This window comes from Vidua macroura, chromosome 2 (genome assembly GCF_024509145.1).
Source record: "Vidua macroura isolate BioBank_ID:100142 chromosome 2, ASM2450914v1, whole genome shotgun sequence".
In the NCBI taxonomy this organism is placed as follows: domain Eukaryota; kingdom Metazoa; phylum Chordata; class Aves; order Passeriformes; family Viduidae; genus Vidua; species Vidua macroura.
The window spans coordinates 39,439,376-39,463,868 of record NC_071572.1 but is presented as its reverse complement, the minus strand read 5'-3'; the positions used below and the strand labels follow the sequence as shown (position 1 = coordinate 39,463,868).

The following is a 24,493-nucleotide window of genomic DNA, read 5'->3' as shown; positions in this document are numbered from 1 at the left end:
GAGCAGAGCCTGGCTCCATCCTTTTGGCACCCACCCTTCAACACTGATAAACACTGATGAGGTCCCGTCTCAGCCGTCTCTTCCCGAGGCTGAGCAGGCCCAGCTCTCTTAGCCTGTCCTGGTAAGAGAGGTGCTCCAGCTCCTGGATCACCTTTGTCTCACCCGCGCTGGACCCACTCCAGGAGCTCCTGTCTCTCTCGTACGGAGGAGCCCAGAGCTGGACGCAGCACCCGGGCTGAAGAGAAGGGCAGGATCACCACCCTGGACCCGCCAGCACGGCTCCTCCTCACGCATTCCCGGCGCGGCCGCTGCCGAGGCGCTCCGGGCGGGACGGGGCCGCTGCCGTGGCAACGGGGGCGCGAGACACCCCGGAAGCGAACGCGCGCGCCGGCCCCGCCCCCTCTCGGCGCTCGGTCTGGCGGCCCCGCGCGCGGCGGGTGACGACGTGTCGTGCGCGCGCGCGAGGGGGGAGCCGGAAGCGGCGCGGCCGCGTCAGGGCGGGCGCGGGGGGCGAGAGACGGAGCCGCGACCCCGCTGCCGCCCAGCGACCCCCGGCCCCGCCGGCCCCAGCCCCGTCGCGCCCCGGCCGGACATGGCTCTGCGGCGGCTTCTCCTCATCGCTGCCGCGCTGGCGGCGGCCACCGCGCCCGCCGCCGCCTTCTACCTGCCGGGCCTGGCGCCCGTCAACTTCTGCGAGGCCGGCAAGGAGAAGCCCGAGTGCAAGGTGAGCCCGGGGAGCGCTGAGGGGAGGCCCCTGAGGCCGCCCGGGTGGGGCGCGGCCTGGGTGTTGTCCCCCTGCCGCGGGGGCTGCGTAGTGGAGTTTGTCCGGGGGGTTTGGAGCCGCCTCGCCGTGCCGTACCGAGGCTGCTCGGCGGCGCGGGGGCTGTGGCTGCGGGCACTCCGAGCGTGGCTCGGTTCCCGCTGTGCTCAAGCTGCTCACAGAATTGTTAGGGTTCGAAGGGACCTCGAGATATCTGGTGCAACCCCCTTGCCAAGGCAGCGTCGTCGGGAGTAGGTGACACAGGAACGCGTATGAATGTCTCCAGAGGAGGAGACTCCGTGACACTCTGGGCAGCCTGTTCCAGTGCTCTGCCGCCCTCAGCGTAAAGAAGTTCCTCCTCGTGTTGAGGTGAAACTTCTTGTGATTTAGTTTACGGCCATTGCTCCTTGAAAAGGAAGTTGATGAGACAGAGGACCCAGGGGGAATGGCAGAGGTGCTTGCCTGGCTCAGCTCCGGCCTGGCTAGGAAGTGACCACGATCCCTCCGAGGGAAGGAGAGAGCTGTTGGCTCGTCCTGTGAGATACGGCCACGTCGGGGAAGTAGGAAGCTCCGGCCGGCTATCTCTTGGGTCCTTTCAAATCCCTGCAGGAAAGCTGCCGCAAGTAAGGATGGCAGTGACAGGTCGTGCCGAGAGGTGTGTGTGTGATTCTTGGCAGGAGTGAGCAGATATCGAAGTTAGCATGCAGTAACACCCTCCTTGCTGTGTCTTCCTGGCTGCAGGAACCTGTAGTGTAGGGGCTTCTAGGCCTCAGAATGTCAAGTGAAGCTTAAACTTACCTTCATGCCTGCAGAAGTGACAAGCGAAGTTCACATAACCAAATAACTCATTTGTAAGGATATTGGTGGGGAGCATTAATGTAAATTTCCTCTGATGAAAAATCATCTTTGTTCCTTTGGGGCACCTTTTGAAGTTGTTTCCTACTGCTGTGATGGAAATTACAGCAGACTGTGCTTTAATACTTGAATGAGAAAGTTCAAGACCAATCAGTTTTATGAACCATGGTCTTACTACTGTAGAAAGCAGCTGTCTTGCAGTTTCTGAGCTCTCAGCTTCTGCCTTGCATGAAACACTGGTTCATAATTCTTCAGAATAAGAGCCTACCCAAACTGTATGCTTTTGGTAAATACCATGTGCTGACTTTATCCTTCTGCTGTTGTGAATCAGCAGAGCTGGGAATAAGCCAAGCACACAATGAAGGCAGTTCAGTTGTAGTAGTAAAATATCCTGTGGACATTCTTTTATAGGACCACAGAAATGGTGTTTGGAAGTGACCTCAACAGGTCACATGCTGCAGCCTCATGAGTATGGAGCATGAGAGGACAGAAAGCACTGCTGTTGTCAACACTAGATCAACTCAGCTCTACCTTTGTTTAAGCAAGCTTTGGAAACATCCATGCATGGAGTATCCATCTCCTTCTTGGGTGACCTGTTATAGTGCTGCACCACCCTCTTAAGGAATGGGTTTTTTTCAAATACAGGCTAAAGCTTTCAAGCTGCAGTTTGTGTTTGTTTTACAGCATCCCTGAAAAACATTGCTATGTTTGGATTATTCCCGTTTTAAGCTTGTAGAAGGCAGATTTCTTTTTTTAAGTCAGGTGGACCACATAGCTTACTATCTTTTGTAACCAACATGAGACACTTATGGGGTGATCTTTCTCAGATGTCTCTGCATTTTTATTCCTCATAAAACACGTACAAAATGTTTGTCTTCTCTTGAGATTTTATCATTTAATAAATGTGACATGAGGTACTTGGGCAGTGTAAATATACCACCAGCAGGCAGCTGACACCTCAACAGCTGTAGTAGTGCAAAAATTCTTTCAGCAATTAGCCACCTCTTAGCAATTTCCATATTAGACATAGGCATATGGAGAAATCTAAAGCACTCTTCACATCTAATTCTCTCCATATAGTCTGCAGCTGAATGTACTCTGGTCCCTGGTAAGGAGAAACAATATATGATTGGATTATTGCTGTATCATATTTATGTAAGTGGATAAAATTAAGCTTCCTTGGACAGGCTTAATTTCTCACAAATTTCTTGCAGTTATCACTGTTAATTGCAATGTCAGTAATAGTGCATTTTCCTCTGCCTGAGGATTTCGATCCACATGCCAGATCTCAAAAACTGACTATGTGTCTATTATGATCCCTGTGATCTGCTGTCCTGTGTTGGTGCGATGGGATGAGATGTTGTTAACGGGGCATGTAGCTAAGAGCAACGAGACCTGTGGCTTTCCCCCTTTCTCCAGTTTTCCTGCTAATCTGCTTGGGCAAACTCAGTTTGGCTGCTTCGTCTGGTTTTGGTTAGAATATCATCAGCAGTGGAGTGGGATCTATGCAGACTTAAGTAGTAATTCTTGACTAAAGATTAAGAATCCTTACTCAGTTTTAAAAAATACTGATTGCTCCAAAAAGGGTTTGGTGTTGTATGGGAAATGGTTTATCAAATATGCTGATCTGCAGTTATACATATAATTCTTAGGTAAAATTGCAGCATTCACATAAATCTCCAATGAAAAGTAGCTAATTTAAGGCCATGGTTCTGTGGCCAGCTGAGGCAATCTAATTCCCTGCTGCTGAGAGTGAGAGATTTCATTCTGTCTTCCCCTGGGCAATGTGTTCCTGTCCTCTGCATTGACTCAGCTGTGTTACTTGTTGGTTTTTTGAGCTTAACGTGGCAGGAAATTATCCAACTTTTTGCCAGTCTAGTTTCCTTCTGTGTTAGGGAGTTGAAGTGACTTACAGAAGTATGGCAAGCGTGCACTACCCAGAGGTGAGCAGCAGGTCTGCATGGCTTATGGCAGGGGAAAGATGAGCCTCAAGGTGTGTCTTCTTCACTTAGTGGGTCGTGCCAACAGCTCACAGAACTTTCTGTGTCTCCCAGGACTGCCTCCTAACTTGCACATGGACAGCTAAGGTGTATCAGTAAAACACAGTACCCAGCTGAAGTATCTGAGCTACAGATACATGTGAACATTTCCGTCTTTTCCTCCAGAATTTATTGGTTTGGCTAAACTTGAGTGAATTTTCATAGGGAGGAAATGCTCTTCTGTTGGTAAGAAAATAGATGGCTTGCTGTTGAAAGGGAGAGGGTTTGTTCTTGCGGGCATTCACCTTTGTTTTGCTCTTCAGCTCTTGTCTGATTACACAGTATGGCAGCTCAGTTTGTGTTGTGGTTTAACCCTAGCTGGCAACTAAGAACCACACAGGTGTTTGTTCCCTGCTGACCCCACTGAGATGGTAGGGAGAACTGGGGGGAAAAGTAACTTGTGGGTTGAAATAAGAACAGTTTAATTGAAATAAAGTGAATATACTCATACTACTAATGATAGTAACAATAATAATAATTTTAATGAAAAGGAGAGGGGAGGGGGGGAATGAAACCCAGGCAAAACAAGTTGCACAGTACAATTGGTCACCACCCACTGATGGATGCCCAGCCCATCTCAGAGCAGTGATCGTCCCCTGCGAGAACTGCTGGGCTGCAGGGTGGTTTGGATGGGTGGTGATGAAGGATCTCTGAAGTCGGGTCTTTAGAACATGTGGTTTATTGCAAAGGATGAAGGGCCCTGCTTGGAGTTGCTAGCTGCAACTCGTGGCAGGCCCAGGGAGAGCGGGGGGAGAGAGAGAAGAGAGAGGGTTCCAGGTGAGCGTCCCAAGAGGAAGGTCCAAGAGGGCGTCCGGTCCCTCGGCCACGCCTTATCAGGGGGCTTCAAGGTGGGCTGGAACAGGACTTGGGCCAATGGGGTTACAGATACCTGATACTTCAGGGGAGGGTTACAGGTGTGGGATGAACCATACATCGGGGGGTGAGACAGAACATTCCATTTGACCTTTGGATCTATCTGTAGGTAAAGGGCATTGTTTAATCAGAAGGGGGGGTTGCTTTCAACTTGGCTGTATTATTGTTTTCGAGTTGCTCAATAATTAAGGTTTGGTATTTCAAATCTTGTTCTCATCTCAATATCTGTACTTTCTGACTCTTTTGCCAGGCCATCATATTTATAGGGCTTTCCTATTTCATCTTCCCCAACAGTCCCCATCCAGCCAACTGTCGCCATTTATATACTGAGTGTGGCATTCCATGGTATAGAGTGGCCCTTTGGCCAGTTCAGGTCAGCTTCTGGCAATGCTCCCTCCCAGCTTCTTGTGCACCTCCGTGCTGGCAAAGCATGGGAAACTAAAAAGTCCTTGACTCAGGATAAGCACTACCTAGACACAACTTAAAGCTTCAGTGTATTATCACATTATTCACTCATTGAATACAAAACACAGTGCTGTACCAGCTACTAAGAAGAAAATTCTATCCCAGCCGAAGTGAGGACAGCCTGCTGTGGTAATAAGAACTGCTCTTCAAAAATTTTTTGGATAAGTCTTTTGCTGTTTAAGCCCATTGGATTGGTTTACTGTGCAAGCAGATAACTGCCAAAAGCAGTGTAACGCAAACACTTGAAATTCATTGGAACTGCATGACTAGAATAAGGGAAGGGGTTTTGAGACTAAGAGGGAAGAGTGAGAGTTCTCTCCCTTACCACAGAAATGGACTAGCCCATCTGTAATTAAGGTATATAGATTAAACTAATCTGAAACCACAGTAGACTGAATTACTCAAGTTGAGTAAGAACCTGATAGAGTTAATGAAAAACTTCTATAGGAAGGTAAATGTGAGTATTCTTGCCTTCTCTTTGAAAAGAGATTCTGTTCAAACTTAAAATGTTGTATCAGTCTGAATACATTGCTGAAATTATCATAGTTCAGTTTTTAGTCACTACACAGATAAAATTGTGGAGCATCCTTAATTTCAGGGAGCAGTACTGGTCTCATCTGCACTTTTCTTCATGTTCTTTGAAGGCTTATTATGCAGACTTACTAAAGTTGTGGTGATGACTAATATGACTCTAACTTGGTACATTAAACTCAAACACTGGCAAGTGTGCTAAAGATATTATTTTTGTGTATGATTTCCTGCTCTCTTGTAGCTGGAATGCTTATGTTAGCCTTCAAGTGTTTTTGTCATGTGGTCACTGCTTTTGTGATGGTTAGATAGTGCTTTACTTATGCTCCCAGCAGATGTAGTTCATTACACATGAAGATGTACGATTACACAAATCTTACATTTTCAGCTTTCCTAAAACTTATTCAAACAAATCTATTTTTATATATCCATGGGAATTGAAGGAGTGCTTTAAATATAACTGCTGGTTATCTCTGCTCTTTCAGTCTGGAATCGAGCTGTTTGTGAACAGGCTTGACTCAGTAGAGTCTGTCCTCCCCTACGAATACACTGCGTAAGTATATTGTAACGTTTGTGCCATTTTAATTGTCAGGTTTTTTTCAAAGAGATGTATTTAATTTACCTTAAAGTATTATTTACTCCTTGTTACAGCAGTGTGTCACTGAGGCATGGCTATTTATTTTGCTAACATAAGTTTACAAATACAGAATTTTCAATGAGCAGATGGATGCCTACATTGCTTCCTTTGTCTCAGTTGTCTTTGTTCATACTTCAGTGCATGGATTCATAGGCCCTCATGCAGGTCGAATCGCTGTTGTAGTGTAACTTAAGGTTAAAATATGTGTGTATAAATATATGATACTTTACTGCATCAGTTGTCGCTGTTGATCAAAGTATTACCTCTGTCTTTAGTAGCCGATGCCAGATGAGTTAAAGTGGTAATGAGGTGCGAACATCCCATCAATTATCTTAATGAGGTGTTAAATGTTTTCTTTGTACACATCATAGGAGTGCACAAAATGTATCAGTGCCCGGTACAACTATGTAAAGTTTTTGCTATAAAGACTATTTTGACTATTAATATTGAAGAGCTTAAGCACCAGTTATGTCTACACTTTAAAGAACACAAATGTGATATATTTAAAAATAGACTGGAAAAGCGTGGAGGATGTACTATTAAATGTGTTGGTGAATAAAACTGTAATAACCTTTTAATAGTGTTTGTTGTAAGGAGCTGTCTCTGTGTTATTTTTGTTTTTATTTTCCCTCAAATTCTGGAATCTGGCCTGTATGCTTTTTTTCTGAGAGTCATTATTAAACTCTAGGTGAAGATTTAATTCTTGTCTAAAATCCCTGTTCAAATAGGAAACTTCTAATTACTCAAAGAAACTTACACTACAATGTTCTGAAATAGCTGATGAAGAGATTTGAATGTTGGTTCTGTTTCGGCTGGTTTATTCTCAAACCAGGATAGTGATTTTCACATTTCACAGGTTAAATGGAGAAACTGTTGTCTACAGGGAAAGCTGTTTAGCTTCTTCACTTGTGATGAACATGTTGATTTGGGAACATTATTTGCAGCTGAGAATATTTTATTAATTTTTGTATCTTTTCTCTAATTCAGGTTTGATTTTTGTCAAGCAGAAGGAAAGAAGCGTCCATCTGAAAACCTTGGCCAAGTCTTGTTTGGAGAGAGGATAGAACCGTCTCCTTACAGGGTTGGTTCTCTGACAGGGGGTTTTCAGTAATGTGTGCATTCAAATACAACCCAAGGAGATCAGAATCTTGAAGATGATTTTCACAAGGGCTTTATCTGAGAAAGCTTCAGCATCTGAAATTCCACATGCTAAAAATCTGTCAGTTTAACCTAATTGTAACTGTGTGCTTTACATTGTGGGGCTGTAGCATGAAATGCTGTGCAGGTTATCTTCTCTCTCTGGGATCTGACAAAACCTGATTATTGCAGCACTCTTGTTTCTTAGAACCAGATCTGAAAATACTGCAGCCATAAAGTGAAAGAATTATAAATGGTTTTTTCTGCTGACTGAAGCTCTCACATTCTCTTCTACAGAGGTAGTAGGAGAGAAAGTTACCAATTGAAGCTACCTGTGACAGCATGGCTGCTGTGAGGTCAAATGACTAATCTGGTAAATCATGGCAGAAAATGTGTGTTAGTCAGTAACAAGGAGCTCATGCTGTAGGGCTCCCTGCAGTGAGCACAGGAGGGGTTTATAGCACACACCAATATAAAAACTTCCTCTGGAGGGTTGATGTACCTAGTCTCAGTAATTTGTTAGGTGTTTTCATTATAATAGTATAGGCAATGAAATGTATAGGATAAATTGTTATGTACTGAAATAAGACAGTTTGTTACAACCTTTTTGCTCACGAATCTTTCATTTTTCTTAGTTCACATTCAACAAGAAGGAGACATGTAAATCTGTTTGTACAAAAACATATGATACCACAAAGCCAGAAGACAAACAGAAATTAGACTTTTTGAAAAAGAGTATGCTACTAAATTATCAACATCACTGGTAAGTTGGTAAGTCTAAAATTCATAGATTGGTTAGTGTAGTGTGTTGGTGATAATTTAGTTTATACTGTCGTATTTGCAAGTTAATACAGATGGAACACTAGATATGTGCACTTAATTTCTTCCCCTTCTGTTTTTGCATAAAATGTTACATTGTTTGTTGTCTTCATAAAAAAAATTCCTTCACTTGAAGGGTAAGCACTTGGAGCAATGGAAATGAATCTGTTTCTAAACACAAAGCTTTGTGCTTACTGTAAAATACTGCTCCTTTTTTTAATCTGTAAATGTAGAAGTTAGTCCTGCCTTAGCTTGAGAAAAGTCTTACAGGACCTTTATTCTGTTGCTACGCTATCTTTGTTTTCCTTGAGAGCCCTTGCACTCCCCTTCAAATGCTGTCCAGGAGACACGATCAACAGCCCTGAAAGACTTTTATGCAATGCTTGTTTCCCTTCTATGGATGTGGAAGGGAAAGGTGGCCAATGAAAACTAATTAATGAAATGATTTTCGGGAGTGCTTAAAGGCTTGGTCCTTTCCTCTCTTCTGGGCCTCTCTGTAACCATCTGATTGACCTTGGAGCATGCTGGGGCTCTCGTTGAGCTCAGACACTGAATCCTCATCCAATGGGCATTAAGAGAGGGGCAAGGCTGAATGTGTGCGCTGAATCTCAGAGAGATAGATACTCAATTTCCCAACGCTGCACCCACATCCAAGAGCTGTGAAATGTTTATCAACAGGCTGAGTCTTGACACTGGAAATACCCAGCCATGTTATCAGTGTTTATTTAGTGCTTGACATGCTCTGCCAACAGCAGCTTTCACGTGCAAGACTAGAAGGAAAAACTTGGGCAAGAGTTCCTGTGGCATGTCTTTGTAAGGAATGCATGAGCATCATTAACTGATGTCACTCATAGGTATGCCCTAATTCCAAGTGTGGGCCTCCTGCTTTATTGGAACAAATGTGTTGATCTTCACCTAATTGGATTTAAACTTTTTGGGTATTTTAGTAAAAATGCAGGTTGAATGTTGAATGCTGCCACTGTCATTAACTGTTTTTCTGTAATGTCACATTCCATTCCTTCAATTTTGAAACAGCTGGAAAGGCAACAAGTTCATTTTCTACTGCTCTCAAGAACTGATATGGGATATCCCTTTGTGGGGATAAACTGTGGTTGACTGATGTAAATATTTCTGGGAACCTCATTAAAATGAGTGTAGTAGGAATTTGATAGGTAACGTCAGAAGGGTTCACAGGCAGTAGTCATATGTTCAGGTAGGTGAACAAGGAAGCCCTAAAGAAATTCCGAAATACATAGCTACTTTTGCAGGGATTTGAAGTGTGTATGCCTAATGCTAAAATAAGTGGAGCTTCAAACATGCTGGACTCGATTATATTCCTCTTAAATACTGCATATGTTTGTAATACTTGCTTCACTTTGAATTTCAGTAATGCATGAGTCTGGCATAAAAGACTGAGTTAGGTGTTTTCATTATAGGTTGTGTATGTTTTGGTGTGTAACTTAAAAATAGCTTCCCAAGACTACGAAGCATGAAAGAAGTTAATTTTTTCTAGGGAAGCCCATAACTTAAGCTGATAGAAGCTGAAACAGAGCTATGTAAAATTAATCCTACTTCAAAAAAGCAAAAGTACTTCAGATTGTTTTGGGTTTTTTTCCCCATAGGTTAAATTGTTTAAAAAATATATTTAGTGTATTCAAGTATACTTTTTTTTTTAACCAGCGTATCTAACTTGATAACTGTTGAGGCTTAAGTAAGATATAATTCTGTTTTTCAGTGTGAAAACCTCCCTTGAAATTTAGGTTATTTTTTAATTCTTTTCATGGTATTTTTACTATTTTTTCTTTTTTTTTTTTTTTTTTTTGCTCTGCCCACTGCCCTAAAACTTAGGAACCAGTGAAAAATCCCTGGTTATGTCTGTTAGTCCTGCTTAACCACAGCTTCACAAAGTGGCAGTGGCTGGATTTTGTGATTAATGACTAATGATGTGTGCTCCAGGAGTATGGTACAGAGGTATGTTGTACAGGGATCAACAAGGTAGCATAAGTGAGGATTCAGTAGAGGGTTATTATCCAGCTTCAACTTATCATGAAATTCCTGGGGAACACAGATGGTGCAAAATACTTTTAAGGTCTCAAAAGCCACTTAATAAGATTAGGAATTGACATACTGAATTGGACTCCACAGCTATACTGATATCTTGGCTGACAATGTTCATCACCAGATGTTCTTGAGAGACATATAAGAACACCGTTGAATAGCATATTTGCTCCACATGTATAATCTCTTCAAGTAATTTTAAATTTGAAGATTAGCTGTGAAAAATGATTTGCTACTTAAACTATCAATTTGTTCTGGCATTGCTGCTGCTTGAAGGCAGCTCAGTATGTCTTTGCTGCATAGATGCAAAGGAAAGCCTTTATCCAAACCAAACTTACTTGCAATATGTTAATGTTGCCTTGTTTGGATTAGGAGATGAAAACACTAACAAAAGCAAGCAATCTCTCTAGCATATGTTATGGAGATAAAATTTCAAATACACTAGCACAGAATTGATTGTGTTAGAAAAGACCTCTAAGATCATTGAGTCCAGCCGTGTGGTGGGTTGACCCTGGCTGGACACCAGGTGCCCACCAAAGCTGCTTTGTCACTCCCCTCCTCAAGTGGACATGGGAGGGAAAATGTAGCGAAAGGGTCAAGATAAGGGTAGGGAGAGATCATTCACCAACTACTGTCATGTGCAAAACAGACTCAAATTGAGGAATTTAGTTTAATTTATTACCAGTCAAATCAGAGAAGGGCAATGGGAAATAAACCCAAATCTTAAAACTCCTTCCCACCACTCCCTTCTTCCCAGGCTCAACTTCTCTTCCAGTTTTTCACCTCCTTCACACAGGGGCCAGAGAATGGGGACTGTGGTCAGCTCATCACACATTGTCTCTGCCACTCCTTCGTCCTCAGGGTCAGGACTCTCCACACTCTGCCCTTGTTTCAGTGTGGGGTTGCTCCCATGGAAGAATTTTTAATGAACTTCCCCAATGCAAGTCCTTCCCATGGGCTGCAGCTCTTCAGGAACTGTTCCAATGTGGGTCCCTTCCATGGGGTGCAGTCCTTCAAGAAGAGGCTGCTCCAGGTATGGGTCTCCCATGGGTTCACAAGTCCTGGCAAACCTGCTGCAGAGTGGGCTCATCTTTCCATGGGGCCACAGGTCCTGCCAGGAGCCTGTTCCATTGTGGGTTTCCCATGGGATCACAGCCTCCTTCAGGGCTCACCCACCTGCTCTGATGTGGGGTCTTCTATGGGGTGCAAGCAGATATCTGCTGCCCTGTGGTCCTCCATGGGCTGCAAGTGCCTGATTCACCATGGGCTGCACCACAGGCTGCTGGGGAATCTGCTCCTGTGCCTGGAGCATTTATTCCCCCTCCTTCTCCACTGACGTTGGTGTCTGCAGAGTTGTACATATTCCCACTCCTCTCTCTGGCTGCTGATGCTGTTGTGAAGGGTTTTTTCTCCCTTTCCTAAATCTGTTTCCCAGAAGTGCTGCCTCTGTTCACTTACGGGCTTGGCCTTGGCCAGCAGGAAGTCTGTGTTGGAGCCAGCTGGCACCGGCTCTCTCAGACATGAGAGACCTCTGGCAATATTTAAAAAAACTTCTGTACCCCCCTGCCAACCAAAACCTTGCCACACAAACCAAATACAAATGTTAACCTAACACTGCCAATTCCACCACTAAACCATGTCCCTAAGTGCCATATCTAGACCATTAATGCTTCCGAGGTTGATGACTTCATCACTTCCCTGGACAGCCTGTTCCAGTGCTTGACCACCCTTTCAGTGAAGAAATTTTTTCTAATATCCAACATGAATCTGTCCTGGCACATCTTGAGGCCATTTCCTCTCTTCCTATAGCTAGTTGCCTGGGAAAAGTGGCTGACCTCCACCTTGAACATCTGTCATGCATTTGAAGATAGCAATAAGGTCTCTCTTGAGCCTCCTTTTCTCCAGACTAAACAACCTCAGCTCCCTCAGCCACTTATCATAAGGCCCTTCCCCAGTTCTGTTTCCCTTCTCTGGACATGTTCCAGCACCTCATTGTCTTTCTAGTAGTAAGTGGCCCAGAACTGGACACTGGATTTGAGGTGCAGCCTCTCCAGTGCTGAGTACAGGGGGATGATCACTGTCCTGGTCCTGCTGGCCACACTATTGCTGATACAGGCCAGGATGACACTGGCTGCCTTGGCCACCTGGGCTCACTGCTGGCTCATGTTTGACGTCTCTGGACCAGCACCCCAGGTCCTTTGCTGCCGTGCAGTTTTTCAGCAATTCTTGCCCCAGCCTGTAGTGCTACATGGGGCTGTTGTGACCCATGTGCAGAACCCAGCACTCGGCCTTGTTGAATCTCATGCCATTGGCCTCATATAATATGGACAAAGTGTAATGAGTTTAAATCTGAATAGCTCCTAATTTGCAACTTCATTGTACCCCGTAATTATATGGTGAAGTGAGTAGGAATTGGTTGGTGCTGTTGCTGCTTGCAACTGTGATAGTCCTTGAAATCTCCTAAAAACCTGGCACCTCTTGTTTTTGTAGGGCCTGTCTTCACATTTTCTATTGTGTCAGTATAAACCAAGAATACTGCCGTTTATTTCTGCTGGGTAGCTACTGGTAGGGATTATGCAGCTCTCTCCATGTTGCATGGATAAAGGCACATACCACTCTTTTCTCCTATGTCTGCTGATGTGCTGTGAAAAGTGGTGGTAGTTTAAAGGCTGTTCAAATATGGAGCAGATTAAATAGTGCTTTGTTTTTTGTTATCTGAAGTCATAATTCCTGTTTAATTGTTTAGAAGTATTTTTAAGACACTTAATTGTAAAGACAATTCAGGAGCTTGGTAAATTGTACAAAATTGTGTTTACTTCCAGTGCGATGTCCTTTTTCTGGTTTAGTGATACACAAAATGTGGCAGTTCTCTAATGTCTTCATATATGAAGTTTATTAGTGTACCTTTGAAAATATACCTTCAGCAATCAATGGTGGCAGATACTGAATTTTAAGTCGTCTTTACATGACATATTTTGGGGATTAATCTTTTAGCTGTTTAAAACACTTCATAAAACATAAATTGGTTTAAGGTCTTCTAGTAGTTCCTTTTATGGAGGGACAGAATCCTTTCTCTATGTTTAAAAGTATGTTTTTGGTTTTGACATTTTTACGGTTAGTTGCATGTTACAGTTTGTATTTTACTGTCTTAAAACTTTCTGCAACTCATCATGAGAGTGTGCATTTCCACAAATTTTTAATTGAAACTGACCTATAAACCCCCTGGTTTTAGGAAATATGAGTATAAATCTTGTGAGGCAATAATATAAAAGCAGCAGGTTTGAAAATTATTATTTCCCCAGTTGTTTGGTGGCTTACAATTCTTTGGTAATGCAAATCATCTAATTAAAATGTTGCATGCTCTTTGGTAGCTGTAAATGAGGTTAATGATTCGGAATTCACTTAAATAGCAAAAAAAAAGTTTTAAGGGTGCCATGAAAAATGTATTTTGCAATGAGGAAGCTGGAGAATTAATAATATGTGATGTAGGCTTTAAAAAAAAAAAATCTGTTTTGTCTTAAACTTGAAATTGTCAATTTTAGCTGGTTTAACAAATTCGATAATTTTGGCCATTATTTAGACAAAATAATAATCTAAATTGTTACGAATTTGGACTGGGCGAGTTTTCAGCTTTGGTCTGTTTTTGGAAGGGAACTTCATGAAACAGTGCAGTGAATAGAGTGGTTTCAATTGAAGAGCTACATGCTTGTAACTCGTTTGGAACTTGGATTGGCAATCAGTGCAATTCCATGGGTAGTATTACTTTTGTAGTTAATATTCCAGTAATGAATGTAGCAAAGTAGATTAATGTTAATCTGGTTTTGTTTCCATTACATTGTGTATTTTGAAAAATTGTGAAGTGTCACTATGTCATTTACAGGATTGTGGACAACATGCCTGTGACGTGGTGTTACGATGTAGAAGATGGCCAGAGGTTCTGTAATCCTGGTTTTCCTATTGGCTGTTATATTACAGAAGATGGCCGTCCAAAAGATGCTTGTGTTATTAATGTATGTTTATGCAATTATATATTTTTTAATATCCCCTTCTTACTAATTTAGAGACTAGCATTTCTCCTGTGTCATGTTTCTATGGTGAGTCCTTACTATTTTAAGAACCCATGTTGCCTAAAAATAAGGCAAGTGTTTTGGTCTCTGCAAGTACCTCAATTTGAAAGTCTGATCTAAGCCTAAGAACCTTGACTCTTATGCTGCATAGTACAGAGGAGCTCTAAAAGATCAAGGGGTGAACCTGTATTCACTACATGTGGGGTAAAGGTGAAGGAAAGCATATTCTTTATTGCCTAAGAAAAGGAAATGTTTGAAGGCTTGGTCTTGACATTTTTGTGGGATAGAAGTGTTTTCATGGAAGCAGATTTGCATAGGTGTGTTTGTACCTCTGCATACTTTTGGAAGGTTTGCTTTCCCTAAAACTGGGAGCTGATGGAAAAAGATACAAGATTTCTGCATGATCTCTTGTGATAGATGGTGGTGGAGATCCAGGTAAGTGCAGTGAAAGCATTATGGAATAAGACTACAACAGAAAGTCCCAGAAGTGTTTAGACTACCACAGACCTCTTCCATGGCAAGGTCACAGAAAACTTGGGATAGGTTTTTGGGATTTTTCAAAATGGTTGGTTTTATTAAATAGATCTTAGCAAAGGTAACAGTTTCTGTGGTTGCCAATTTTGTTTACTTGCTTCCATAATGAGTTGGTTTCAGGGTCTTCATATGAATGGATGCATTTATGATCAAATATGTAATCTGGCAATATAATTTTTATCTTATTTTAATACTTGCTTTTAATAAAAGGAAAATAACATTTGAAGAAATAACTGATGTACTGTAGAAGAACATTTCATTTATGTTAACTATTCTTATAACTGGGGGTGCTCTATAGAAAGGGTGGAGATAGAATCCTTAAGAGGTACTAACTGAACTTCAGTAGACATAGCTGTTAAATTACTTGTGAGTTTAACAACCTCTTTAACTGACTGAATTCCAAGGTGATGTTTCCCTTCACCTGAGGTTTGCATTCAGCATTCTTGGCTGCTGCTTGCTGTTCATCTCTGTGCATCTTTGGTTTCAAAGGTGGTTCTGTCACAGAGAGCATTTATTTGCATTGTCTTAAGAGGTTCTGTTTCATTTCTTAAAAATATACTAATTTTAAAATAGCTGATGTTTATGAAATGCTTCTATTTACAAAAGTTGTCACATAGTTATCTATTCAGTTTGCTACTGAAATAAAATAGGATCTTTTCAGTTAAAGAAATTTTTAATAAATATATATAGTAAATATTTAAAATTATTTTTTCTACTTTTCAGTTGTACTAGACTGTTCTTAGCATTAACTTTTTTAACTTACGTTTTTAATGCATGAATTTATAATTTCCAGTATCTCACATTCATATTTGAGAACTACTTGACAGAAAAGCTATATGCAGTCTAAAATTCTGTTATGTGGGCTTCTGTCTGAGGCTTTGAGATGTCTGTATTTTTTTATTTTTTAATATAACCTTGTGTCATTGCAGTCAGAATTTCATGAAAAAGATACCTTTTATATTTTCAACCATGTTGACATAAAAATTTATTACCATGTTGTGGAAAATGAAGCTCTGGGAGCAAGACTAGTTGCTGCTAAACTTGAACCAAAAAGGTTAGTAGTTGAAAGTAACTTGTCATCAAAAAGTGATCCATCCCAAGACACTTGTTTTGATCTGGGAACCTGCTGCTAGTCAGAAATGCTTTCAGATATGTGACCTGTAGATTACCTCTCCTGTTGATTGATGTAGTGTAGTTAGTCTAATGTAATTTTGCTCTGAATTTGATGGACCTTGGTGCACTTTTTCCTACTTGGACCAAGAAAAGATAAAATAAAACCTGTAAGTGTTTGTGGGGTGTGATGAGTGTGTGTGTGCATGTATGTAGAACTCTAATTTCCCTACCAGGGAATATTGTGTGATGTCAGAATAGGCTACCAGTGCCTGCTGCAGGCTTGACTGGAGTGCAAGATTCAATGTTCTCAACAATCAGGATTTGCATAGAAAGATTTCACAGATACTCATCAGTTGTTCTGGTGTCTGTGTGGCTTTTGCACAACTGCTGTCTGTTGCATTATTTCTTAGCATCTTGTCTTTCGTGGTATAACTGAGCTTCTCGCATTGTTGTATCAGTTGAAAGTATTTTTTCCTGACAGAAGTTTGTAATTCTGGTGGTGTAACTTTTTAAATGTTTTGGAGGTTCATACCCATACTAAGGCTTCTTTAGTTTTTGGTACTCTGCTTTAGAGACTGTGCTCTTTTTAGAAGAGACAGATCTTGTTTAAGAAGTTACAAAAATTCCTGAGCTTAGGATATGTTCCTTATAAATTCTGAATTTATGAGACATTAAGTACAATTCTTATATTTAAGGGAAGAATCCTTGGTATGCTTTTCTAGGATGAATGAATTCTTTCTCAAGAATGTTGTAAGTGAAGTGGCTTTCATTCTGTGTCTTGTATTCCTGCAGTTACAAGCATACTCATCCAGACAACCCCGATTGCTCAGGAGTACCTATGGATATAAGTAATAAGGCCAGTGGAGAAGTCAAAATTGCATACACATACTCAGTTACTTTTCATGTGAGTACTAAGATTTCTGTGGTAGTTACCTCTTAAAATCTTGCATTAATACTCTGAATTATAAAGATAGATAATTAAAATTGGCTCAGAATAGTAAAGTTGTAGTTTTAAAGCTCTCTTTGAACTGGAATGTCAGAGGTGGCTTGGGATTTAACCACATACATTACAGTTTTGCATGCACAGAGAGTAGATGTGAAACACTATGTGGTTTTTAAGTCACACTTTCCACATCTGCCTGGGTTGTCGGGTAGATTATTTTTCAATCCAAATTATTAAGTCTGAGAAATTGTGTGTTTCATGTAGGTAGGTTGAAGCTGATAATTTTCTGCCCTTCTGCTGCAAAAGTTACCTTCTCTTCAAGGTCTTCCTGCCATGGAATCCTTCGAAAGAGTAGGAAACTGGTAGTCTTTGTTCTACTGCTCTCTCTTTAAAAGCAGAGGAGCAGTATGTCAAGCAACTGCAGTCAGCAGTGAGAGCTGAATATTTCTCATTCTGCTGACAAACAAGAGAGGGAGGTTTTGATTTTGTTTTGTTTCTCTGTAAATGGAGTTTGCTGGACAAACTGTTTATCAAAGTTCCCTACTCCTTCTCAAGCCATTTCCACTCTGAGTTCAAAATACAATAAACAGTATAAGAAGTATACTTAGGAGAGACTATGTTATGTATATACTATATAATGATATTTTGAGAAATTTTATCAGTTATGGTGCTGAAATGAATTTGTATACCGAAAAGCAAGTATTTCTGGAAACCTGTGAGAAGTTAGTAATTAAGAGTGACCTCAGCTTCATATTATTTTATTCTTTGTTCTTAAAAATTACATGCCCAGCTGTGTGTGTGCAACTGTCTTGTGCACAGTGTTACATCATCAATTGGAGGTATTCTTCTGAATTTCTATTGGGTTAGCAGACCAGGTCATCTCAGGAAGACAAAAAAAAAAGGCAGTTTAGGTATGAGGAAAAATGCAGTTCTGTCCTAGAGTCATTGATACTGGTTTAGAAATTTGTTGCTTCCTTTGAGACATGGTTTTATTATCTCAGTGAACTATATATATGATCTTGACTACATTTTTTAACCCACTGGGTCTTTTTCAAAATCTGGCTTTACTGGAAAGCACTCTTGCTCTTGTATGTTTTAAATTACTGAAATAACAGCCTGTCAAACACCTAGCCAGTTTTGTTAATCAGTTTGTTTAATACCCATCTTCACCTTGACTAGCACTGTCTATTCCTTTTTTCCTGTTTACTCTGCAAAATAAAACAAAGAAATGTTCTTTTTGAAGTGTTTTTGATCAGTGAATGTTCATTTTGAATAAATTTAATCTGTTGAAATGCCTGGAGGAATAATTTGCTTCCCTCTTCTAGCAGTGTAAGTTCTGTAGTACTGTCTCCCCACCTGTCCTGCAGTAAAAGCTGTTTGTAATGGGATTGGTATTTGGTACTGAAATGAGGTTGTATGAAAGCAAGGGATAATTTGGACAGGGCATGATTTACAGAGTGAAGTATCATGCTGGAGACTGTATAGCATAGCTTAGTTTCTTGATATATGGACTTATATGTGCTAAAAAATGTATGTTCTTTCATTATTCTGCTAGTCCATTCCAGATGAACCAATACAGTTCTTGAAGGGAGGATGTACAATTGAATTAATCTGGTAAGCCTTAATGTCTTAAGAAGACACAGGTGCTCAAATTCAGAAAATATTTTGGTTTAGATTCTATGGTCAAATCTTAGGTTTGCTCTAGGTAGCTATTATTAAACTATTCCCTGTAAGGCATGGAACTTGAAATTTCAATTAGTCACAAGATTTAAGATTGCTTTGCACAAACATCAACTTTTAAATGTGTGAGTTGGATACTCACTGTATCTGATGTTCATGTGTTTACTCTTCCAGGAAGAAAAAAATATCAGGTGGGCATCAAGATGGGATTATATTTTGGAATCCATGCCTCACACTCACATCCAGTGGTTTAGGTAAGGAGGAAGTTTATGGTACTGAAGTGTTTACATTGCAGTTTGAAGGATGATTTTCATTAATTTTCTTCTTCTTTTTTTTTTTTTTTTTTTTTTTTTTTTTCAGTATTATGAATTCCCTGGTGATTGTCCTCTTTCTGTCTGGAATGGTAGCTATGATTATGTTGAGGACACTCCATAAAGATATTGCAAGATACAATCAAATGGATTCCACGGTAAGTCTAAAATGTAGCTCCTAAAATTTATTTGGGATGTAATTTTTCCAGTTAAATGTGTAGCTGTAACAGGCTATTTAAGTTGCAATCTGCTGTATTAAAATAGATGTATTTCTTTTACAGGAAGATGCTCAAGAAGAATTCGGCTGGAAACTGGTTCATGGTGATATTTTCAGGCCCCCAAGAAAAGGAATGCTGTTGTCAGTTTTTCTAGGCTCTGGCACACAAATCTTAATAATGACTTTTGTTACCCTGTGTAAGTAAAGTGGGGAGGATTTAGTTGATTGTACATGCTTTTTCACTGCTAACTGCATGGTGCTAGCAAAAACAGCAGTATCATTTTGTCTAGAATTTCATAAAAGTCATTAGAAACAGCTGAGCTGATGTAGTAGATATGCAACTTAGTATGCACAGATTATAAGATAATGGATGTACTGGCTTTAAGTCAAACATACAGTCTGAGGTTTCTAATATCATTTCTAAAATTGCACTTCTCTGCTTCACAGTTTTTGCTTGCCTGGGATTTTTGTCACCTGCTAACAGGGGAGCTCTGATGACCTGTGCTGTAGTTTTGTGGGTACTACTTGGAACTCCAGCTGGTTATGTTGCTGCCAGATTCTACAAATGTGAGTAATAGTTACTGAAAATGACAAGGCTTAAGTTCATTAATGTAAATTATCATTACAGAACTGTTTTGCTGCACTGTTTGTAGCTTCCCTCAGGGCAACTTGGATAAATGTACTTACCTTAACAGAAAATATATATAGAACACTTAACATAGTTACACTGGTTTTGATGTAATCATGCCTAAAGACCCTGAATTGCTCTTGCTGCTGTGTATTTGTGAAATTAAATAGTATTAGTACTAAGGTCATTACTCCTTTACATCAGACTGTTTTCTGCTTCTGTTTCCTATCACTGTGGGGAATGGTAAACCTGCATTGAGTTTTAGCTGTGGATGTCGCTTGGTAACACACAGCTGCACCCCCAAATCGTGAACCTCAGTTCTTGCATGCCTGTGATTTGTGACCTCTTTTTAGCTAGCTCCCAGATATTTTGGAGAATAATGCTTATCAGACTGTGGCTGGAGCATGGGGAGAAGGATTGTTAGGTGTTCTGTAGTTGAAAAAATCAACCATGTGATGTTTGGGCCCCTGACAGGAGTTAGTTGATACTGTTCTGCCTCACTGATCCCAGCTATTGTTTCAAGACCTGTCTGTCTGCTGGCCTCAGATGGTTTACCCCTGTATCCTCTGTTTTATTTTAAGGTGAAGCATGGCATTCCGCACACAGCTTGTTTTAATTACTAAACTCAAGGTGAAAGGTTTTTTGACAGAGAGATGGATCTTTTGGACTACTTTGGTTGTGAATATATGGGGCTAGAGGAGAAGTTTATTTCAGAATTTCAGCCTGGCAGTAGATACTGGAGTTCTTTTTTCTAACTATTTTGTAATTTTCATGTGGGGAAAACCAGTGGGAAAAGTGAGTTTGTATCTTGTAGGGCATTTCTTACATAGTGGTGGTGATGTGAAAGTGAAGTATTCCTAATATCCAAGCCAATTAGACTTAAACAGAAGGAAATTTTAGTACTAAGAGCAAAATTGAGGATAGAATTATTCTTTATATTGTGGTGTATACTGTGTGTTTTGAAGGATATTTTGAAGTGTATTAATAGTAAATTGAATCCTGTGTCTTTGGTGGAGATGTAGCTATTAAGGATAAAATCTAATATTTTACTTACTGGGAATCACTTAGTTGACGCTTGAATGTTACTAAGACAGTGAATGACTGATCCAGAGATATTTTTGTTATAACAGGAAGTGGTTTATACCCTATATAGAGCATGTAAACATGAATGGAGTTTTATTTATAGTATACAAATAAAGTAATGTGACACATAAAACAAAATGCAACTGAAATGGATATCCAATTTTAAAAGTTGTGGGGTTTTTTTCCAAATTGCATTTAAAAAGTGAAAAGTGAGTTGAAATTAAATGGTTAATATTAATAATTGCTGTCACGTTCTACCAAGTTTCTATGAAGAAACAGAAAATTAATTAAAATCACTCTAATCATAATCACTTCTGACTCTTGAACTAAAGAAGCATGTCATTATGGCAGTGCTCAGATGAAATTATCAGCTTCACTGCACTCCAGCAGGATATTTTCGTTTGAAATTATATTGACTAGAATTTTTATCAACATAGTGCAAATTCAGAAAGATTTTCTTTAAAAAGCTATCTTTGGTCTTTTGGTATCACCACTGCTTAATTCTGTTAAGACTCAAGAAAACATCACTACTTCTGTAAGCGTGTTAGTTCTGACTCTTCTGTAAGATTCATATGCAAGAATTATTTCAAGAAGATTGTTAAGCTTGGTTTTCACATATTTATGTATCTTTACCTACTGAAACCTGCAGTCAAATGCTAGAAAGCTTAAATTTCTTAATCACTCCAGGTTTAAAACATCTTTTAAAGACTTAGCAATACTGCAAATCTGCTTCCTCCTTTTAGTAGATAAAGTCATCAGAAACATAGTTTTAGTTGGATACCTTTCCTGACCTTGGTCTGAGATGTTTTGCTTTGAAGTTCTGTGATTAAGCAATAGGATAAGGAAATTTAATTTTATTACTGAATATTTAGTTTACTGGTTTTGGGCATGATAGCACATTATTTGAGTATTTGCAAGCTAAGTATAACAGGTAAATGGACTGGAAAATTAATAGTTGAGCTTAATGCATGATTTAATGTCTGTCAAATGTTTTAATATACAGCATTTGGAGGTGAGAAATGGAAAACAAATGTCCTGCTGACATCATTCCTTTGTCCTGGGTAAGTTGAGAATATCGTCAGGATTAAGAGAATTAAATTGCTTCTCTGATGTGCATAGCTAATTTTTTAGGTTTCAACTATACAAGTAAATCTTACATTGTCCCTTTATTCTGGAAGCTACAAGAGTATCATGGTGCTTTTGACAAAGATGACTGTTAGTGGCATATCATCCTTAGATTTTTTTTTTTGGTAAGCATTTGTTTACTCTCACCACTTGAAAAGGTTGATTAGGAAAAAGCATTATGACAGTAATAAGTTCTAGGCCTTTTTATTCTAGGAGAATAAAAAGTTCTTTTATTCTCTGTACTGTTTCTCTGACCACACTGTAGTCAGTCTTATATAGTGTCATATAATGTATAACCACTCTCATAATTTTTTCCACTTAATCACAGCAAGGAGTCTTACCCTGAAGTGTAGTTAAGACAAGCATATATTTGAAATAGCTTAGTTGGAACGTCAGCGCCTGCTGGAGTTCAGTCCCACTAGATTAACAAAGAATTGCTTGTCTGATCTCTTTGTTTTCATATTTTGTGTGTGTCATTTGGTTTTAGCAGAGATTTGCACTAAAATCTCAAAACAGTGCCATTTTTTTGTCAACATTACTAAATGTTAAGAAGTATTTCTGTGCTCTAAGTGTGCTCTGTGTTTTTCAGAATTGTATTTGCAGATTTTTTTATCATGAACCTCATTCTCTGGGGAGAAGGCTCTTCAGCAGCTATTCCGTTCGGTACCTTGGTTGCTATTTTGGCACTCTGGTTTTGCATATCTGTACCACTGACGTTTATTGGTGCCTATTTTGGGTTTAAGAAAAATGTAAGTGTTTCTGAGAAGTTGTTTTTTAAAGTGTGTACATACATAAACACACACAAATATTTTTCTCTGTATAGGCCATGACTGAGGTAGCACCTAAGCTAGTTGCACTGTTGGCCCCAGTTCAGTTTAGTTGCTTTAGAACTGCATTAGATAACCAGTCTTGGTATTCCAAGGCTGTGACACATGGTTGATGGCAGTGATACTTCTCTGCAGCGATTTGGGTTGTCATTGTATTTAATTGAGTGGCTGCTACAGATAAATCAGTGATTTGAGCATTTTTTATTTTAATTAGCATCTTTTTCATATCCTAAAACAAGTACTTGACCCAGCAAGCATGAGGGAAAGCAAATTATGCATTTCTGGGTTTCATCATGTATTTCTTGTTCCTGTCTACCCTCTACACTGAGGATGTTTCCTGATCAAATTGCTAATTGTTAGAGTTCTGTGAAATCTGTTTGCATAAGTGTTCTGTAAATGGTTATCTCTGCTTGGCGGACATTAATTGTGATTTACTCCTACACCAATCAATTTGACATCTTTTTATGAGGGCTCTTTGTGACCAAACGTTTCACAATTTGGTGACCAAATCATTAAATAATGAGTTTGGGTTTTTTTTTTTTTCCTAAAAAACTGTTTACTGTCCCCCACAAATAAATTTCTATAAGTGCAGATACATTTGTGGGTTTTCTCCTGCATAGGAGGCCAGGATTCTATCTCTCTGCAGATCTCCTGTAATACCTTCAGAGAATATTGGTTTAGTAGGCACTTTTAAAGTCAGTTGTGTAGTTATCCTGTTTTTCTTAACCAGAATTCAGTGGGTTTTTTTCTGATAACTATGTTGACATTCCATCAAGTTCCCCTGCATTGTACAGGTGTGTACATCTTCTAAGGAAGGAAGATTTGATAAGCTAATAAGGCAATGTGGTAGGTGTCACAAAAATTTGAAAATCAAATCAGAACGTATCTATTGATGCTTTTGATGTAATCTTTATGAAAGGCAAAAGATGCAAAGCATGCATGTATCTTACAATGCCTTACACTGTTTTCTCCCACTGTGCTGATCCATGCATGTGTCTTAAATTAGGATGAAATTGCCAGATTAAGTCCTTTCAGTAAATTTATCCTAGTGCGATTCTTTAAGTAAATCCTGAAAGACAACATGCAGGAATTTTTAGAAGTTGAAAGCAGGAATCTGCACCACCAGCTGAAATGTGGTAAATCAGCTCAGGCTCTGTAACAGATGATAGATAGGCAAACATTAAAAGGGAAGTCTAAAATATCTGTCACTATATTTTCAGTAAGAGCTGTCTTTTAGCAAGTTTGCCAAGCAAGTGTTGGTAACTGAGCTGCAGCAAAAGCAAATGTAGTGTAGCTGGGTATGCACATGCTCAAAACAAAGAGTAGACTTTTTGCCACCACTCATTACAAAAAGAAAGCGCAAAGGTTTTATAGTTTATTTATTTAATTGTTTGTTATTTTTGTTTAAAGGCTATTGAACACCCTGTTCGCACAAATCAAATTCCGCGTCAGATTCCTGAGCAATCATTCTATACAAAGCCATTACCTGGCATTATCATGGGAGGGATTCTTCCTTTTGGGTGTATCTTTATACAGTTGTTCTTCATTCTCAATAGTATTTGGTAAGTTCACCATAAATTGAATGTTCTGTCATAAAAAGTGGTAATTTCTCTGTGAAAGTTTTTCTTCGAGATCCTTTGTCTGATTTTTTGAGGATGCAGGGTTACCATAGTATTGGTTCAATAAAATTGAAATGTTAACATCTTTTTAATATTTTGTTATTTCAAAGATACTCAGTGCCTGTTGTGCTCTTTGGGGTGTACAGAGAGGTGGCTGTGATATGCTTAGCAATTT

General features: G+C 39.8%; 1 protein-coding gene across 1 annotated transcript in view; it reads left to right on the top strand.

The window, feature by feature from the left end:
• Positions 1 to 496: 496 nt before the first annotated feature.
• The window catches only part of TM9SF2 (transmembrane 9 superfamily member 2), a 31,015-nt gene continuing 7,018 nt past the window's right edge, over positions 497 to 24,493 (top strand). The window contains exons 1-14 of the mRNA XM_053971219.1: positions 497 to 724; positions 6,006 to 6,073; positions 7,145 to 7,238; positions 7,930 to 8,057; positions 14,052 to 14,181; positions 15,702 to 15,826; positions 16,678 to 16,789; positions 18,683 to 18,762; positions 18,869 to 18,977; positions 19,101 to 19,233; positions 19,484 to 19,603; positions 21,751 to 21,808; positions 22,462 to 22,621; positions 24,110 to 24,261. Of these exons, the coding sequence (XP_053827194.1) occupies positions 593 to 724; positions 6,006 to 6,073; positions 7,145 to 7,238; positions 7,930 to 8,057; positions 14,052 to 14,181; positions 15,702 to 15,826; positions 16,678 to 16,789; positions 18,683 to 18,762; positions 18,869 to 18,977; positions 19,101 to 19,233; positions 19,484 to 19,603; positions 21,751 to 21,808; positions 22,462 to 22,621; positions 24,110 to 24,261 (1,601 nt within the window). The 5' untranslated portion in view covers positions 497 to 592. The remainder of the gene's footprint in view (positions 725 to 6,005; positions 6,074 to 7,144; positions 7,239 to 7,929; positions 8,058 to 14,051; positions 14,182 to 15,701; positions 15,827 to 16,677; positions 16,790 to 18,682; positions 18,763 to 18,868; positions 18,978 to 19,100; positions 19,234 to 19,483; positions 19,604 to 21,750; positions 21,809 to 22,461; positions 22,622 to 24,109; positions 24,262 to 24,493) is intronic.